Here is a 14,067-nt window from a genome sequence, read left to right as displayed (position 1 = left end):
AATTACAATCTAATGGAATAAACAACATATATAGGAGAAGAGGCAATAAGAAGAGAGAGAAGAGTGGGAATGAAGAAAAGGGGGGCTTCTTTTGAGTCAACTCTAAGATGAAATGATGTTCCTTAGACAATGCCCAAAGCACTTCACACAGTGAAGACAATAGCCAGATATTAATCTCTTAATTTTGGCAACAGTGTGAATTATCTTCCCTCTCAATTCATCTCTTAAGCTTTTCCAGTGTGCTAGCCCTGGACATTGAGGGAGAATAGAAAATTTGGGTTAGTCATGGTCCCTGCCCTTGTGAAATGTACGGTCTAGTTATAATATTCAGATTGAATGGACTGGGCAGTGGGCTTGGTATCAGCAAGACCTGGGCTAAAATCCTGCTTTTAAATATTTATTAGCTATGTGACCCTTGATATCACTTAACTATCTGGGTCACTGCTTGTTCATCTGTCAAACGAGGAAGGTGGACTAACTAAACTCTTAAGTTTTCCTCGTGGTTCTAAATCTGACCCCACGGTTTATAATACACAAAAATTACACGGTAAATGCATTTGAGAGGTCCAGAACAAATGTTCTGTGAGACCTGGGAGGAAGGTCATTCCTGACTGGGGAATGATCAGAGAAGACTTCATGACATTTGAATTGGACTTTATAGGATGGATAGGAATACGACAGATGATGGGAAATCTTTTACTTCCTGCTGCCCATCTGTCCCTATACCTTTCTGTAGAAAATGATGGTTCAATGGCCGGAGGCTGGGGATGTGATAGAAAGGTCAGGGGGCAGAGCAGCCTGGCTGACATCTCATCTCACTTGGCCCCCTCCCTAGCCCAGTGTCCGAAGCTCTCCCCACAGCCCCTGGAGCGCAGCGAGCAGCTGGAACAGCCGACGGTCCAGCTGGAACAGTCTTGGCCGGGCGCCCAGCCTGAAGCGACGGAGTCCAAGTGGGGAGCGTCGGTCCCTGCTGTCTGGGGATGGGCGGGAGAGCATGGAGGAGGACGAGACCTCGGATGAGGATCAGGCCAGTCGGGTGGGGAGTGACCCCCGGGCAGGTTCTGTGGACAGAGAGACCAAGGGCTCGTTCGACCTCCCGGACACGCTCCAAGTACCAGGAGTGTATCGCACAGCCAGTGGCCAGAGCTCAACCTCAGAGCACCAGGACTGCAATGGCAAGACGGCGTCGGGGCACCCTGACCGAAACCTGCAGCTGGATGAGCCCCAATTAGAAGGGGATGATGCTGACGATGAGGGCAATATGGTGAGGGTCATTCTCAGGAAATTCTCTTCTTGGAGATCAGCCCTCTGCCTATTCCCCTCCCTTTTTTCCCTTCCCCACACTGTTTGAGCCAAAGAAAACATGATATTTAGTCATTACTTGATGGAGTTCAGCTCCCTTAGGATCCCAGATGGTAGTGATCTTTTGGGTAGAATCTGGGCATCTTTTGGTTCCTTTGACCTGGCAGTTTCTCCAATGGTTGTGCTTTTTATCTTCTTTTCCCTTGCTCTGGCCCAGAAAATAATGGAGCAGACTTCATTTTGTGCCTGGACCTGTTAGCTCAGAGGTAGTTGGTGGATATGGATGGTTTTGGGGGCATATGTGTATGAATCTTTCATAGCCCTCCCTCTGTGCCTGGGAGAAACCAATCATTCATCTTACAGTGCTGATTTCTTCCCTCCCCCTAACCCATATTAAGTTCCCTAATTCCAGGGTAAAGTCTTATTCATCACCCTGCCTGAGCAATCTTCCTTTCAACTCTTGCAGTTCAATTAAACTGTGGGTATGGTGGGTAAGAATAAAAGGGAGTGATGGAGACTGGAGGCAGATTTCAGGGGTGCTTAGATGTCAGGATGAGCAGATTTGGGGGGGTTAGGATATGTTCCTTCTACCCAGGTGTATCTGAGAACAGACAGATGTTGCTGGGAATGAAGTTAGATAATTCACATTATCTACATAGACAGATTGGGGGGAGGGCAGAAGAGGGATATGGAAGTAAGAGGAGAGGTAATGGGGAGAAAAAAGGATAGGAGAAGGGTTGAAATGGTGGTGAGGATGATGAAGAAATGTAAGGGATATTGAATAAAGAAGGGCAGAAGGGGCTGAAGAGATGGGGAGAGAGGGACTAAAGGAGATTAGAAAATGGGGAAAGAGGGATGGGAGGGAAAGGGGTCTGAGAAGAATGAATGGGGTCTGAAAAGATGACAACATCTCTGATTAATATTCTCATTTTCCTCACCTATGAAATAAAGGAGTTTGGACTAGGTGACCTACTAGTTCTTAATCTATGATCCTAAAAATCAGAAAAGGGAAGGCCTGCAATGATCAGGGAATAGAAACTGGGAGAAGAAGGAGCAAAGTCTGGCTCTCGGTCCCTTCTTATTTTCACTGACTGTTCTTTCTGCAGAGCAAAGGGGAGCGATTCAGAGCATGGATCCGATCTTGGCTCCCCACCTGCTGCAGGGAGAGAGATACTTGGTCTGCCTACATCTTCCCTCCTCAGTCTAAGTAAGAGGGACCCCTGATCTTCTGGGAAGGCATCGTAGTACAGTGGGAATAAAACTTGCTCTGAAGTCAAAGGATGTGGCTTCTAATCCCACTTCTGATATTTCAATTGCATAAATGATTTCACGTATATGAGCCTCTGTTTCCTCGTTTGTAAAATGAAAGAGTTGAACTAAATTGCTTCCAAGGTCCTTATCAACTCTAAATTCCATGAACCTCTACCTCATTTAATTATCTTGATAGAACCCAGAATGAGTGGGGCAGTCTGCCTCTGCCCAGCTCAATGTATCCTTAGTCCCAGGCAGATGAGCTCCTAGAGACATGAGGCCACCAAAGGGTCTGGTCACCCCAGGAATAGGAGATCCTTGGATGGGGAAAGGAAGTTTGAATGTGATCCCTGTGTCTCTCTTTGTCTCTTTCTGTCCTGTGATCATTCTATGTTCTTTTTTCTCTCACTTTCCCATGACATCCTCTCTTCCCTATCTCTGTTTCTGTCTGTTTCTCCTCTGTATGTCTCTATCCTGGGCCAGGTTCCGACTGATGTGCCATAAAATCATCACCCACAAGATGTTTGACCATGTTGTCCTGGTCATAATCTTTCTCAACTGCATCACCATTGCCATGGAGCGCCCCAAAATTGACCCCCACAGTGCCGTGAGTACCTCATCCCCACCCTTTCACCTGGCCCCCATTCCACATGCCTGAAGCAATCCTATGTCCTGGATTTCCCAGGATTGTCCCCATTTCAAATAGTCTGTCCCATTGCCCTCATAAACCATCTGAAATGTCCTGGAAATCCTAATATTTTGGCAAGTAGTAACTGAATTAATGGAGTCAGCAAATGTTACAACAAAAATACACATAAGTCACAAGAGACTGGGAGTTATAGAAAATGGAGAAGTGCAGGTTAAAAGAATATTTGAGGGCACTTGAAAAAATAGGAGCCTTCTAGCTCAGGTAACTATTGCTACTTACATAGGAGACAGGCTTCTTGAGCACATGTCATGATGGTGTTAACTGACCTTGACCTTTCTTGTCCCAAGGCCCCTAAGGTCCCCAGATATTGAGTTTTGCAAACGAACTTAAAATTCTGCACTATTGTGACAGCAGAGAAAAGATCCTGGGCCATTCATACTCAGTTTGGGATTTGGAAAATCTGGTCATTGTACCCCCAGCAAATGGTTTTTGCATTAAAGAAGGCCTCTACCTCAGCCTTTTCCACATGGTCCCCTCAGTAGCATGGAGATAAATATTCATCATCATCACAATAGCCAGCATTTATGTAGTGCTTTGAGATTTGAAAGGCACTTAAGTATAGTAACTCATTTCATCCTCACAGCAACCCTAGTGTTGAAAAGGGAGAATACTTGTCTCCCTATATTGGTGAAAAAGGCAGGGTTTATGTAAATAGGGAGGATGTAGAAGTGAGCATTAAAGGAAAAAAATATTCTTCGTGTACAGGTGAGTATGTCTTTGCCAAAGGATGGATTTGTGTGTGTGTGTGTGTGTGTGTGTGTGTGTGTGTGTGTGTATGAGACAGAGACACAGAAAACACAGAGACAAAAGCACACAGGGAAAGGAGGAAAGAGATAGACAAACAGAGAGGGAGAGAGAGGAAGAGAGAGAAGGGAAAAGAGGAGAAAGAGGAGGAGGAGCTACTATCCAGTTTCTACTTCCTTCCTTTATTTTGGTTTTTGTTAGCCCTGCCCTCAGGCTTAAAATGTCCCTGATTTGAGATCAGTCTAGAGGGATGCCCAGGAGCTTCAGACCTGGTGGTAGCAGTGTTGAGGAATCTGCCCTGCTTGGACTTTCTTGGCAGGATAGAGGAGCAGTGGTCTGGGCTCCAAAGATATTCCCTCTGCCCGATGGTCTGGCATCCTGGAGGAGTTCCTTGGGTAGCTTGGAGAAGGCACTTCTCCTTCCTGCTCTGCATCCAGGGCCCAGTGCCTATGTCCACAGGTTTTCAGAGAACAGTTTTCTTCAGCTTCCTTCCAGAGATTTGAAAGTGCTACATTCACTAGCCCTAAGCCCCAAATTTGGAGGTGGTTCCTCCTTTCTGGTAACTTCAGCTTTTGTCTGTGCTGGAGGGATGGGAGATAGATGTCTGGTTTCTGTTTTTAGTATTTTGTATGTCTTGTTTGGATGTTGCCAGAATGGCCACCACCACACCCCTCCTCCCACCATTGTTTAGCTTTTGGATACTACTCCAGCTTCTATTTCTCATTAGGATGAAAGCTGCCAACCAGAGGGGTAAGAATGAACCTTGGGAATGGGGATTTTAGTGACAGGGACGATTGCCAGGGCCCTGGGATTGGGGAAAAAGGGGGTTGACTCAGGAGAGTGTCCCAACCCCAGCCTCTTCCTTCTGCAGCTATGGAATTTTCTTTTCACTGGGGTGGGGGGAGAAGGGAGGATGAGAGCAAGTGAATGGTACAAAGGAGATAAGTCAAGTTTGCTCAAAGTGGAGCCAGGAACTGAGTGGAACATGCTGTGGGGAGAACAGAAAGACTCTCAAATTCCTTTTTCCACTCTCTTGGGCTGAGGCACAGACCATTCTGTACCCATTGTTCATCATGGGGCAGCATCTCAAAGGACAGAACTCTGGAAACACTGCTCTCCTTTCCAATGTATTGCCAATATTTATTTCTCTATTCCACACCCCAGCTCCTTCTCCCTTTCCTCTTCTCCCTCCCTCTTCTGTCTCCTCCCTTCCTTTCCCCAGCCCTTCTCTGCCATCTGTACCTTCCTCCTATTTCATCCTTTCCCCTTTTCTCTTTCTCTTCTCCCTTTTCCTTTCTCTCTTCCCTCTAACACCTATCCTTAAGTATTGGTCTTCCTCCATCCTTTTCTTTCTCTCTGTCTTCATTTCTTCCAGATCCTTAATAGAGTCAATTCATGCTTTACAAACATCAAAGTGAAAGATCCCCAAATTATATAGTGGAGATGTCTGAGAATAGGATATCAGTTGGGATTTTGTAGTTCTTTACTTTTGATGGGCTTGGGTCAGGATCAAGGAAGTAAAGTGTCAATCAATCAAGCAATAAGCATTTATTAGGCACCTACTGTATCCTAAGTACTGTGCTAAGTGCTGAAGATATAAAGAAAAGCAAAAGATAGAACCTGCCCTAAAGAAGCACACGATCTTATAGAAGAGACAACAACCAAAGAAGTTACATACTTGATAAATGGAAAATAATTGGGAAGACACTAAAGTTAAGATGGATTGGGAAAAGCTGTGATGATGTGTGTGTGATGGGAAATCAGGACCACAAGTGATGTAGCTATGTGAATGATCATGAGCAAGTCACTTCTTTTCTCTGAAATGAATAGATTAGATTAGCTATAGAATAGATTGTTCCAAGGATTGCAACAACGTCATTCTACATCCCTGTCATTTAAGATCTTGAAATCGAGCCTCAAGATTCCTTCATTCATAAGCCCTAATACTCATTTATTTTTTCACTGGGTCATCAGGAATGTGCTGGTAAAGTTTAGCAACCAGCTCTCCAAAAACCAAATTTAGATGATCAATAAAACAACGGATCAAGTCCTGATTTGTTACAATAAAGTTTTGGTGAATTTCCGAGGTGTAAATACTTATATGGAAAGTCCACTTGGTCATTTGAGCTGGTTCCAGCATATCACAATTGAGAACCAGGGAAGCTGTGTCCATGAAGCAAACAGTCTCATGTTGACCTACTTGTCTAGAAAGTGGGGGTCCAAGTGAAGAAGTTTGGGAGAAAGAATGGTGACCTTTGTGGATGTGGAAGTTGTATCAATAATGGGATTATTTTTCTGAAATTTCATTTTTAGGGGGGAAAAAAGAACAAGTTTATTTTTCAGTCCAAGTCTATATTAGATGTGGGGTAGTCTGTATGTCAGTGTAAGGTGGGTTTTTTCTTGGAGGGAGGCAGAAACAAAGATACTATTCTCATTGAGCAAGGGCTCCATGAGGTAGTTAGGTAGTACAGTGAATGGAACATTGGTCCTGAAGTCAGAAACACCTCAAGTTCAAATCCAACCTAAGACATTTCATGACAAGTCATTTAACCTCTGCCATCATTTACTCAACTGTAAAATGATGTTTTTTTGTAGGATTGTTGTGAGGATCAAATGCGGTAATACTTGTAAAGTGCTTAACATGGTGTTTGACACATATTACGTGCTTTGTGAATACTTATTCCCTTCCCCTCCATCAAAAAATTATCTCTCAACTTTTCTTTCTCAGGAGCGAATCTTCCTGACGCTTTCCAACTACATTTTCACTGCAATCTTTCTGGCTGAGATGACAGTAAAGGTGATGGGCAGATAGCATTGATTTGGGGCTCAGTGGATTATTGGGGTAGGGGCTTGGGGAAAGAGGGTATACAGTAGGATTGGAGAAGAGTGATGAAACAGAAAGTAGCTCTGGGCCTGTGTGAATCTGCAGTTATGGGTCAAAAAGAAGGAGAAGGGAGCAAGCTGAGTTGGATGGGGGAGAAACGGGATAGATAATAGGCTGCTTGCATTGGGAGAGTTGAAGTAAAGATGGGCTGGGTTGAAAGGGGAAAGTTATGGGTTGGGAGATTGGTGGGGGCAAATTTGAGGGAGAGGGCAGCCTGAGTTGAAATACTTGAGGGGATGGGAGAATGGACTGGAGAAGAGGTTATGGAAAAGATTGTTTGGATAGAGTTTGGGGAGGAACAAATTAGAGAAAGAGAAGGGGTTGAGAAGAACAAACTGAGGTGAGTAGAATAAAATTGAGGCAGACATAGATTAGGTTGAAGATAAGAGATTTTGAGGGAGAAAACCAACCATTGGATAAAAGGGTAATGGAGGAGAAGGGCAGACTGAATTGAGTAAGAAAACTGGGGGAGATAAAAGCTTAAGCTGAATAGAAGAGAGTTGTGGAGAATGGGGCAGATTATGTTGAGTTGGGGGAAAAATAGGAGAGTTCAGTAGAAGAGATCTGGGAGAGGGGTAGGCTAGGACATAAAAAGACTGAGAGGTGACCATGGTTGGGTAACTGGGTTCACAGGTAGTAGCCCTAGGCTGGTGCTTTGGGGAGAAGGCTTATCTTCGGAGCAGCTGGAATATACTGGACGGGCTGCTTGTGCTCATCTCTGTCATTGACATCCTGGTTTCCATGGTCTCAGACAGTGGTACCAAGATTCTGGGCATGCTTAGGGTACTTCGGCTCCTCCGAACACTCCGACCACTCAGGTAACACCCTCTCCCAAGAAAATATGACTAACCTCCCCCCAAAAGAAGTGTGACTAATCTGCCCCCCAAGAAGTATGACCACCCTCTCCCTCCTCCCCCAAGTATGAGTATCTTACTCCTAACATTATTTTTCTAAGGGAATTAATCCTTCTCTCAAAGGATGAAACAAAATAACACCCTTTTCTTAAGACTTTCGAATCTTTCTTCTCCAAATCTCACCTTAGGTATGACTTCTCTCCTTTCCCTGACTCTTCCCTAAGGGACTACGACTATCCCCCAAAAGTAAACTTCCCCACCCCAGTTACTTTTTGCTCCTAGGAGAACAAGATTCTACCTTACACACTTCAGGTAATACATTTGGATGCTAGAAGGAGAAATGGAACCACTCAGAGCTGGGTAGGTGGGTTGTGGCTTGGAGTTGGATGCTCTGTGCTGAAGAGTGACTTGCACCAGGGATTGGGGACAACTGAGCTTCCAGGGAATGTCAAAAGAGAAGAGGAGGGCAGGGTTCCTGACCCTGGAGTCAGGCCTTCTCCTCTTCTAAGCCAGGATCCTCTTTGTTGCCTCAGAAATTTTCCCCCCATTGTAATTGCCGTTATCTCTTCATTCCTCTCAGGGTCATCAGCAGGGCCCAGGGGCTAAAACTAGTGGTGGAAACCCTGATGTCATCCCTGAAGCCCATTGGAAACATTGTGGTCATTTGCTGTGCCTTCTTTATCATCTTCGGCATCTTGGGGGTGCAGGTTAGGAGGACTGGGAAAATTTGTGGAGTACCAGACTGGAAATGAGAGGGATTGGAGGGCATTAGAAGGGGCAGAAGTGACCCTATCAAAAGGAGTCTGAAAAACCTTCAGTAATCAGTAATTGGGGTATCCTCAGGCTCCCACCACTGCTATTCTTCTCTATTCTCTCCCCCTTGAGCAACAACATTCAGAACAGAGAGATGGCATCCTCTTGTCTCTTTTCTCTCTTCCTCCAACATTCCTTTTGGCTATCCCTTGGTGAGGGCAGGGGAGGAGAGAGGAATAACTGGAGTTTGGACATTCTGGGGATCTAAAGGGACTCAGGTTTCAGAAGTACCCCCTTGCAAAATTATTCCCCAGGATCAGGCAATGAATCCACTTAGATCCAGGAGCACCATCCCTTCCCTTCCATTATACTCCTACCTAGGAGGGTGGGAGGCCTGCCTGGGGATCAGGAGCCTAGACAGCTGGGCCCAGTTAGCAGCAGGCGCAGGCCTCAGACGGGACAGGAAGTGGAGGATGGGGCTGGGTTGGGGGGAGTATTGGGGAAACTTGGCCCCCAGCCCAGAAAGGGAACTTTGCTTTGCTTTGGCCCCAGGATTGGGAGATCCCGACAGGGAATAGCAAGACCAGATGTGGGTGGGAGCCATGGATGGAGGAGCTGGGGAGGGGCCGTGGAGAAAAATAATAGAAGCTACTCATTGCAATGAAGCAAATTAACCTCAATAAATGACTAACTTCATTTCCCGATCCTATCCCCTCATTTCCCCAGGCCCCCACATGCCTTCAGAGCCCCTAACTCTGGTTGTCCTAGCTTATGACCATTTGGGGGCACCAAGCCTGGGGGTGTTCCTATAGGAGCCTTTCTCTTCATGGAAGCCACATAGTGTTCAGCTATCTCCTTTTCTTCACCTACCCCACTCTTGGTATTTAGCAAAGAACTGACCACATTTGCACCCTTCCTCTCTTTCCAGGGATGGAGATCCATCACAGATGGTCTGAGGATCCCCATTCACCCCTTTCATTTCTCCCTCACAATTCCCTTTTTACCCATGATACCTTATAAAAGGATATAAGATATCCTTTTGCCTTCATTCAGTTGCTTCCTACCTTAATCACCCTTTTCACAAACTTGTGCCTTGATCAGCTGTTTCACCATCCTTGCACTCCCAATGACTGAATCATATCAGGGAGGCCACAAACCAAGTGGGAGGTCAGGATTAGGATGGAGGTGGGGGTGGGGATGTTCATTCAGAGCAGGACTCAGGAAGAGTAGTACCATCCCTGTGTTTTCTGGAATTTGGGCTCCAGCCATCCCAGAGACGTAACACCAGCTTTCACAAGAAAGTGGGGAGGAATTCTCCTGCTTCCCTAAATGGGTCTATTTCTTTCACCACTAGTCCCCTCTCTGGAGCTAAATTGACTGGGGATATGGTGGGGAGAAATCTTGTACCATCTTTGGTGCTCATAGCCTTTCTCTCTCTCTCTCTCTTTCTCTCTCTCTCTCTCTCTCTCTCTCTCTCTCTCTCTCTCTCTCTCTCTTCAAACATATATATACTTTTCATTCTTTGGGGACAGCTCTTCAAAGGAAAGTTTTTCATATGCCAGGGTGAGGACACAAGAAATATCACCAATAAGTCAGACTGCACTGAGGCCAGTTATCGGTGGGTCAGACACAAATACAACTTTGACAACCTGGGTCAGGTGAGCATTGCGGGAGAGATGAACCATGAAGGGGGGAGTTGAAGGAGGCTGTTCAGTCATTTCTGTCACATCTGGCTCCTGACCCCATTTGGGGTTTTCTTGGTAAAGATACTAGAGTGATTTACCATTTCCTTCTCCAGCTCATTTTATAGATAGGGAAACTGTGGCAAACATTTTACATTAAGTTACTTGCTCAGGATCACAAAGCTATTATGTATCGGAGGCTGGATTTTTAACTCAGAGCCAGAGCTCTATTCACTGCACTGCCTAGTGGCCAGCAATGGTGTTGTCAAAGAATTTTGGCTTTTTTCCCCCTTTAGATCCTGGTTTTGCTTCTTGTTATTTTCTCCAATAATATTAAATTCCTTGAGAGCAGAAATCTTTTTTTTTCTTTTAATCTTTCTGTATAATCAGTCTGATTACTTAGCACTTTACCTGCCACACAGTAAATGCTTAATAAATACTAGTCGAGTTGATTCTTTTCCCCCAGCTGATACTAACATTTTATGGATTCCTAGTGCCCATGACCCTGTCTAGTTGAAGCCAGGATCTATAACGGAGATTTTAATGATTGTCCCTTTAGCTTCCAAGTCTTGGTTTATAGAATGGAGAAACCTCCCAGGCTCTGGGATGCTTCTCCAAGCTGACAAGCAATCAAATTTATACAGCCAGGGAGTTGCTGCTAATAGCTGAGGATGTTTTGGTGTGGGATGGGAAGCCTTGGCAAAAGGACACTTCTGGGGACATCCTGGGCTGCTGACATCCATCTCTCTTTCCTCCGTTAGGCCCTCATGTCCTTGTTTGTGCTGGCCTCCAAGGATGGCTGGGTAGATATCATGTATGATGGGCTGGATGCAGTGGGTGTTGACCAGCAGGTAGGTAGAACAGGTCCAGATGGTTACTTGCTTTTCAAGTTTGCCCATGGTGGGTTCTGGGTCCCTTTGAATTCCAGGCTTAGTGAAACCAGACAGTAAGATTGGGAGAACACAAGACAACAGAGCCTAAGGTAATGAAGCTAATAAAAATGAGGCCCTTGTCTTATATATTTTTTTAAAATTAAGCAATTAGCTTGCGTTTTGTTTTCGTTCTCATTTTTTGTCCTTTTTTGATCTGATTTTTCTTGTGCAGCATATTTGTGGAAATATGTATTAAGAACTGCACATTTAACATATATTGGATTACTTGCCCTCTAGGGGAGAGGGTGGGAAGAAGAGAAGGAAAAATTTGGAACACAAAATAATCCATGCCTATGTTAAATAATCCATGCACATGTTTTAAAAATAAAAAGCTTTAATTAAAAAAATTAGTCTTAAGGGATTTAGTCATTGGTGCTACAAAGCAGAAGTTTGAGAATGAAGGTGGGGGACCCGGTCTCCCTCCAAAGTCTCGGGGTTCCTTCGGCTCAGAGATGGAGGCTGCGTATCTGTGCTCCCCAGCCCATCATGAACCACAATCCCTGGATGCTGCTGTATTTCATCTCCTTCCTGCTCATCGTGGCCTTCTTTGTGCTAAACATGTTCGTGGGGGTGGTGGTGGAGAACTTCCACAAGTGTCGGCAGCACCAGGAAGAAGAAGAGGCCCGTCGTCGGGAAGAAAAGCGGCTGCGGCGGATGGAGAAAAAGAGAAGGAGTAAGGAGAAGCAGATGGCTGGTCGGTAGTCTTTCCACATCTCTCTGAATCCTGCTTGACTCTGGCCGTGGCCTTAGTAATCCCCGGCGAGGCGGGGCGGGGCCGAGGGGCCCTCCCCGCCGCCTCGAGCATGTCCGCCTCCAGAACCCTGCATGACCGAGACTAGCTCAGCCCGCAGAGGGGACGCTACCCCTAGGAGCCCCCTGCATGGTTTTTAGCCTATGCCCTGCCCCATCCCCACTGGACAGCACTTTAAACAAGGCCAGGGGAGACCTTCCCCCTCTCTCCGCCTCGCCCGCTCTGTGGGCCGGAGCAAGATGCACCTGAGGTTCCCCGAGCCTGCCAGTGGATGCCCCAGCTTTGGCCCCGGGGTGGGACACTGCAAAAGGGGAACAATTTAGGAAATAGGGGAGTTTACCTCAGTCTGTCCAAGAGCTGAGGCTCCAGAATGAGTCTCCGCACTGATGGGATGAGACAGAGACCCAGACCCACCCTCCTCTCCCTCCCCTTCTAAACTATCTGACTTCTTGACCGTTTCTTTTTTTTTATCTTTTCAAGTTTTGGCCCTGGCACAGAGAAGACTTGGGTCAGAGGTCAGAGCGACTTTCCATATAGTCCATGGCCCATCGATCTCGGATTATTATTTCTTATTTCCTCTCCTGCGTCTCAGCCTTCTTTGTCTTGTTCACCTCTCCTTATTTATGACCCTTCCTCAAAATATGCTGTTGTCTCTTATAATACCCCCTCCCCGTCCCATCCTCCCTCCATCCCAACTGAACATTCATGATCTCTGAGCACTAACCCCTTTCCCCAACCCCTTTATACTCCGAAATGGCTTTCAGAGTATAGGGATTCATCTTCTAAATGAAGGGATCACACTAAAATGATCTCTGAAGTATCTTCCATCTCTGAAAAAAAAAAAAAATGACCTGAAGGGAAAGACAGGCCTGTCTCTGTGCTTCTGGGCACCTATATCCTTGCCTTTCCATTTCTGACTGCATGACTTTCTACCCCTGCTTGTATTTTTTTCCCCCTGTACTGGTCTTTCATCTCAATGAATCTGTCTTTCTAGGTAATGTCTCTTTCAAAATGTGTAAAAGTAGCCTGCTCATATTTATGTATCGCCCTGATTTCTCCCCCTTTTAATGTGAATGTCTTCTGTGTGTCCCAGTATTTCTTTCTTTCTCCATTTATATGTCTGCAATACTTAACCCTATCTCTGCTTTTGGTTACGGTTTTTTCTGTTATTCTCTCTCTGAACGTCCCTGCATCAGTGCATGTCTCTTTGTCATTACTGATATCTCCCTTCCTGATTCTTTTTTTCCCAATCTGTTTTTATCTGTCTCTTGATGTGCTTTTCTCTCTCTGCAGATAGATTTTCTTGATCCTGTTTGACTGTCTACTCTGTATACATTCCATTTTCTGTCCCCCAAATTAATAAGGGAATTGTACTTCTCAGAATTTTCCCTGTGATTTGTTGGAATGTGAATTTTATAAGATGAGTTAGGGGATTCTGTGCCTCTGCTTTTTTAGTCCCATCTCTCCTCATCATGTCAGAGGAGCCAGGAGTAAGGGACCATAATGTTGGGGACCAAAATAAAAGAGTTGGGAAGATGGAGGTGAAGATAGGTGCTATTGATTGGGCGAGTTATAGAAATTCCATGAAAGCCTCCAGCCTCTGACCAGTGCTAGCACTAAGGCAGAGATGGGAAATGAGGCTCCCTAAATAGCATCTCTGTGTCACCTCTCCTTTCACCTCCTCGAATCCTTACTTAGCTGGACGGGGCATGTTCAGTCTGGGTTCTCGGTGGAAATGTCTGAGGCCGGCTTGATGTGCTGTTCCACTAATGGCAATGTTCTCTCCTCCACCTTCCTCCTTGTTTCCCTCTGCCGATGACTTTTAGATTTAAATTTATTTTTCAGGATACATGTGTTGCCCCTATGCCAGCCTGGCAGAGCTGGGGATTGGTGGGCTCTATCTATTCAAAGACATAATAATTAATCTCACATGACTGAGATTTAGGAGCCTTGTTCTGATTCTTCCCCTCCTGAAGGCCTCATAGAGCTGCTCTGGAATGCCTTTGATAGCTAGACAGAGCTGTTGCCCCTGTCACAGTGGTTCTGATAGTCTGCAAGTCATTGCTTTTCCTTAGGTATCTCTGATGACCCAGAAAATATGGCTGTTGTCACAGCACTGCTTCCTGCTGTTAGGGGAGCTCCTGCTCACTTGTGATTTAATATTGTAGATGAAGGATGGGTTTGTAGAAACTGAGATCAGTTTCT

At 45.5% G+C, this 14,067-nt stretch overlaps 1 protein-coding gene across 13 annotated transcripts in view; it reads left to right on the top strand.

Annotated features, from left to right (window-relative positions):
- Positions 1-14,067, top strand: part of CACNA1G (calcium voltage-gated channel subunit alpha1 G) — an 86,854-nt gene that overhangs the window by 51,395 nt on the left and 21,392 nt on the right. For 9 of the 13 annotated variants that reach the window (XM_051994307.1, XM_051994305.1, XM_051994300.1 and 6 more), the window contains 9 exons: positions 836-1,264; positions 2,409-2,509; positions 3,037-3,160; positions 6,735-6,803; positions 7,524-7,708; positions 8,325-8,451; positions 10,030-10,155; positions 10,941-11,030; positions 11,592-11,805. In XM_051994307.1, the coding sequence (XP_051850267.1) occupies positions 836-1,264; positions 2,409-2,509; positions 3,037-3,160; positions 6,735-6,803; positions 7,524-7,708; positions 8,325-8,451; positions 10,030-10,155; positions 10,941-11,030; positions 11,592-11,805 (1,465 nt within the window). The remainder of the gene's footprint in view (positions 1-835; positions 1,265-2,408; positions 2,510-3,036; positions 3,161-6,734; positions 6,804-7,523; positions 7,709-8,324; positions 8,452-10,029; positions 10,156-10,940; positions 11,031-11,591; positions 11,806-14,067) is intronic. The other 4 variants (XM_051994306.1, XM_051994303.1, XM_051994299.1 and 1 more) reach the window with 1 other exon arrangement.

The sequence above is a fragment of the Antechinus flavipes genome, chromosome 4, assembly GCF_016432865.1.
Source record: "Antechinus flavipes isolate AdamAnt ecotype Samford, QLD, Australia chromosome 4, AdamAnt_v2, whole genome shotgun sequence".
Taxonomy (NCBI): domain Eukaryota; kingdom Metazoa; phylum Chordata; class Mammalia; order Dasyuromorphia; family Dasyuridae; genus Antechinus; species Antechinus flavipes.
The sequence above is the reverse complement of the archived record's forward strand: the minus strand, read 5'-3'. Positions and strand labels throughout refer to the sequence as shown.